This window comes from Carya illinoinensis, chromosome 12, assembly GCF_018687715.1.
Source record: "Carya illinoinensis cultivar Pawnee chromosome 12, C.illinoinensisPawnee_v1, whole genome shotgun sequence".
Classification (NCBI taxonomy): Eukaryota; Viridiplantae; Streptophyta; class Magnoliopsida; order Fagales; family Juglandaceae; genus Carya; species Carya illinoinensis.
Window position 1 is genome coordinate 4,800,918 of NC_056763.1, and position 5,472 is coordinate 4,806,389.

Here is a 5,472-nt window from a genome sequence, read left to right on the forward strand (position 1 = left end):
GAACAAGAGTAAGTAACCTTATATTATATGTCCCGACATTTCAAATGTCCGTTTGATCTCAAACAAAATTTGAAGGTGTCATAATTGTTGTGGCTTTCTTGAAGATGGATTGCTTTGGGTTAGGGTTGGATCTGCAGCTTTCTCATGACAGAAGGGAGAAGAAGAAGAAGATGGAAGAAAGAAAGAAAATGTGGGGCAAAATGGGGAGACGAGAGAACCTGAAAGAGAAATGTAGTGTTAGAAACGATGCCGTTTTTAATTTTTACCACGTCGGAGGCGAGGCTGCGGCGGGTACGTGCCTTGGTTGTCCATAGCATTTTTCAATATATTAACATGTAGGTAAGGGTCAATTTACCCGACTTTTTATTTGTTCGCTCGTTTGATATATTTATGTTTTAAAAAATATATATATAAAGTAAAAATCCCAATATTTCTCTCCTGTCTCTCCCCCCTCACATGCACGCTCAACGCCCACCTCTATTCTCCCGCCCTTCTCTCTTCTGATCTCCACTTACTCTCCTTTCTCCCATGTCGGCACCTCTCCTTCCTCTCATGCCAACGCCAACATCCATCCCATCTTCTCTTATTCTCTTCTTTTTCATTTTTTTTTTCTCTTCGATCTTAGTCCTTTCCTTCTTCGGAATCTCCGCACCCACACCCAAGCTGTGGTCGTGGGTCACGTGTAGTCACTGCATCAGGTCCAACAGCTAGTCCTAACCGTCGGCATTTATGTAGACCCATAGGCTACGCCACAACCGGGATTATTTGCCTAAATCCACTTGCCACAATGCGGCCATGGTTCTCAACGCAAATCCACGATGCAGCATTGAACCCCACGGATGACTATAAACAAATTTGTAAATAATTTTCATCCTTAATAACACATAAAAAAAGGCTCGATCGATCAACTACTACCACGTAAATAGCTTATATAGATTGCTTAAAATTCAATATATATAGATACAACACTTTTGGACATTTTTATCCATCGTCAATGAACGACAAATTTTATATTGTTGGAGATTGGGGTCGATCCACATGATCCATACATTTATAAATATGAAAGGTTTAATAAGAGCAATAAGCTGGAAGTATACGCGTTAGGCTATTAATCAAGATGGCTAAGCATCCAAGGGGGCAGGAGTACTGCATTGGCTCGATGTCGAGATGGTCTTGCCTCATCTTCTCTTTCGCTGCTTCTAATTGCTTGGTAGGACCCACTGCATTTAATATATTTCCACATAAATTAGTAATCTACTAACGCATAAAAACCTTTTACTTGCTTGAATATATGACAAGCATTTACAAATTAAGAACCTGCTGGTTGTTAAAATCGATTCAAGTTTTTTATTTTTTTTTCCTTTAATTTCAATAATTCTGGGATATGTGAATTAGCTGAAGAGTCGGTATGTAAACTTTGGGCATCATGGTCGCCACAAAGCTCTCTTTTGCTAGACATAACAAAGAAGGATCAAGAGGCCATCATTATAGGTACAAAGTTCTCCTTTAAGATACCTACTCTGTCACCGAGGATATTGAGGTCTGGCCATTGGAGAAAAAGAGAGCCACTATCTTTCCAGCAAAGAAGATAGAGTTCAAAATAGAGAGGACATGGAAAAAGAAATAACTCAGGATAATGGGTATATATAGCTAGTAGCATCCAAAGTAGGTCTACAAATATTGTCAATGTACGTACTATAATTGTTTCTTCTTTACGAGAGAGAGAGAGAGAGAGAGAGAGAGGGAGACTAACGTCCCAATAGTGTCCAAGGGCAGCAACGTTTGTGGAAGGATAGAGGATGTGCCAAGTGTTTGATTCTGCTGAATATCCCATTGTGCCTGTTCCGCAAGTAATTCCTTTTCTTTCTCCTTCACCTGAAGTTGGCCCAAAACGCATCATGTCAATTTTCACATTTCCTTACATATAAATTGAAGGTAATGGAGCTAATTTCTTGAAATAGAACGAGTTCCGTAATTGTTAAATGCAAAAAACTACCTGCTTGGCAAGCACGTTGTTTTGCTCCTGCAATGCTTTATCCTGTCATGAAAAGCTGTTAGAGGACCCATCCATTAAGCAACATAAAATGTCATTGTTGCTCTTTAGCGTAATTTTTATATGAGAAATTCCATTCTTTATTAAACAACATCAGCAAGGCATCACTTAAAAACCATTAGGACTTTGGATAAGCCATCCATGTTTATGCTGGTTAGAATAGAATCTAAAATTACCATTTTCCATAGATGGATTCTGCACTTCATATATATATATGGGAGAAGTAGAGGCTTACCTTTTTCTGAAGATCCGAAATAGATTCGTGCATAACTTGGTTCTGCAAGTGAATTACCAAATAATTAATGGATCAAACTGCATCCTGTACCAGTCTGTATTTATACTAATGCTATCATGATTTTACCTTTCTCGACCTGATGTGTTTGAGAGCAGAATCAAGCTGCTGCTCCAAATTTTGAAGCTCTTTAAGACTCAAGGAGTCGAGATCTTCTCCCATGAAATTCCTGTAAATATCAAGAAGAAGAAATTAATCATTGTTTCTTGCATTATTGTAATAAGCATATGCTGCAGCTTGTACTTTTGATTTCTTTGTAAAATCTCCATCCTAGCCTTCAGCTTCGCATGCTCCAGAGTCCAGCTTCCCTATAAAAGAGTAACTTCTATTAATAAGATCAAATGGTAAGTATATCTTATATATATTAATTAATGGACTAATGGAGGCATACATTTTGTTCGAGATCATGTGCAATAAGTTGCCTCTCTGCATATGAATATCTCTCATACCTTTCAAGAATCCTTTCCATACTGCTTACAAAGAAAACATAAAAATAAATTACTACTAGCTACGTACGTACACTGAATCTGAATCAAACCTTTGAGCTCGCATAGAGAATTAACTTGAACTTTAAACTCTACAATTGCGAGTATATTTCCCATCAAAATAATGGAAAATATATGCCTTAATGAGATTAAGAAGAAGATTACCATGACGACTTGAACAGCAATGAATTCACTCGAACGCGCCTTACCAAGGATTTAGATCCCACAGATTGATCAATGAGAGAGCTCAACAAAATCTTCAGCAAACTAAATGCAGTTCAGTTTTATGCTTATTTGAAAGTTGATATCACACACATATTATATAATATATATGGAGGTCCAAAAAAGGGCCTTTGTATTTTTTAAATATTTTTTAAAAATCCTTAATTATTAACGGCCCGTTTTCCTTGTTTAAGATGCTGCCGTTCAAAGGACAGACGAAACAAACCACACAAAACACCTAGAGCAGAAGAGGCTTCTAGGTTAAACTAGGACTTGTTCAAGTACTACCTTGGGCACGTAAATGTCAGAAAACTGTACTCAGTAATTGAATGTGGATATCCTATTTTGTCTTCGGATTATGTTTACTTTTTGTAAAGGAAGATCGGGAATATCGAGACTCAATCACGTCCTTCCAAGAGATGGGACAAACACCATCAAAGATCAAATACAATTGCCTGAACTACTAATTTTTTAGTCTGTAAATAAGTTTTGACGTGAATGTTATCCTCAGGAGGTACACTTTGTGCTAAATTAAAAATATCTCCTCGAATTCGTGTTCATGACTCATAATCTATTGCCACGCTATCACACAGTACTGTGTGTACCAACCCCTTACTAACTATCAAACGCAATTGCATTGGATAGTGTCACTTTTGTGGTTTCTAAAGCATAGCAAACACTGAAACACGTACAGAAGGACATGTAAATTCAGCTTATCCCTCAGAACCGTCCTTCTCTCGGATAGAGATTCCTTCGGAAAAGACAATCCAGATAGTAATTAGAATTAAATGTATATATATATATAATAGAACATGCAACAGTTATAAATTTTGATAGAATCAGCTTAAAATTGAATAGTACTTATAAATCAAGCATTGAGATTCGCGGCATATCATGTTTTGTGGAGGACTCGGTTGAAGGGATCTCTTAAAGAAAAAATAATAATACATAAATAAAAGCATTGTGAGAATTAATTCCACTTATCACCATAAAATATAAAGTGTCGGGTCGACCTTTAAAACCCCAAACAATAAGAGTGGATCGACATATAAGAAGATAATAACAAATGAATTTATTTCAATACTCTCCTCAAGCAAGCTGGACCACTGTAATGAAAACATAAAACCTAAAATGAAAGCTTTGGGACAAGACCTTTTCATCAGTTAAATTTTGAGGAGAGAAGAAAAGCATGAAAACTCGACAAACTTAACATATATTCTTCGTCTTCAATTCTGCTGCTAAATTGTTTTTTTCTCTCTACAGACTCGATACCTTTATTTACTAGTTCTACCATAAGGTTCTTTCTGTTACTTCAAGGTAATACCTAGCATCATTCGTTTATGATTTTGAACGATGATAACAGGCCTTTTCCATATTACAGGTAAGAAGCACCTCTTTGCTCTCTCTTAATCTGTGTCTGTGGCCTGGAAGAACACTATGGCGAACAATATTTGTTGAATCACCAAAAGTATATTCACCAATAACGACGAAACAATTTAACACAAGACACTAAAACTCTCAGAGCTTGTACCCACACCAAAACAGAAAGAGAGCACAGAAAATACAAAAAAACATGGACCAGCTTACCCAATCTAGAACAATATTTCTGAAGCAACAAAAAGAGAAATTCCACTGGGTAATGAGGCCTCGAAGATGACAGAAGAGATAGCAACATCAAACCAAAAAGAAAAACCGCAACTAAAGAAATATCTCTTACCAAGAATCAGTAGAATACTCAAAGACCTTCCCTTTGGTAGAGAAAACAATCAGAGCCACCTCAGCATCACAAAGCACAGAGATCTCATGCGCTTTCTTCAGCAAACCAGACCTTCTCTTTGAGAAAGTGACCTGCCTGTTGATCTTGTTCTCGATCCTCTTCAACTGAACCCTTCCCCTCCCCATAATTCACGATCTTTCTTCACAATTCAACCCAATAATAAAGGCTGATAGATAGGTTTTTGTTTCACTCTCCCTCTCTCCCTGTTTCTCTGGGTAACTAATGTTGCTAAACCTCCTGGCCTGAAACCTGTCTGGTTTGTACAGTGCAAGTATGGAAGAAAATAGTTGCGTGGCTGCGTGTGTATTTATAGAAAAGTAGAAAACCACTAGGACCAAAAAAGCTGGTTTTGATGTGAAGGATAGGCAGGATCCCAAAACCAGACTGGTTTCATCGAAAACGTTGTCGAGTTTTGATTGGGTCAAGGTACTGTTCGACAGTTGTTTACTAGATTCGTCACTCATTTACAATCACTCTTTATCCTCGGTCTGTCTGGGCCTCCAAGCTGGCAAGCTGCCGCGAATTGGTATGTGCTTTTCAGGGGAGCGTACGGAACCTTTTTTTTTTTTTTCAATTTATTTTTAATTTTCTTATATTTTATTTTTTATTTTTACATTAGAGCATCCTGATTCCATTTTTTATA

The 5,472-nt window shown here is 37.2% G+C and overlaps 1 protein-coding gene across 2 annotated transcripts; it reads right to left on the reverse strand.

The window, feature by feature from the left end:
- Positions 1–912: 912 nt before the first annotated feature.
- Positions 913–5,146, reverse strand: LOC122288833 (truncated transcription factor CAULIFLOWER A-like). 2 transcript variants are annotated; one of them, XM_043095626.1, is made up of 8 exons: positions 4,770–5,146; positions 2,737–2,815; positions 2,589–2,653; positions 2,415–2,514; positions 2,289–2,330; positions 1,997–2,038; positions 1,697–1,875; positions 913–1,220 (listed from the first exon to the last, which is right to left on the reverse strand). In XM_043095626.1, the coding sequence occupies exons 1-8, from the start codon at positions 4,952–4,954 to the stop codon at positions 1,109–1,111; spliced, it is 804 nt and encodes a 267-aa protein (XP_042951560.1). In that variant the 5' UTR covers positions 4,955–5,146; the 3' UTR covers positions 913–1,108. The 2 variants fall into 2 exon arrangements, with proteins under 2 accessions (XP_042951560.1, XP_042951561.1); XM_043095627.1 differs by having other exon boundaries at positions 1,754–1,875; positions 4,770–5,122.
- Positions 5,147–5,472: the final 326 nt, after the last annotated feature.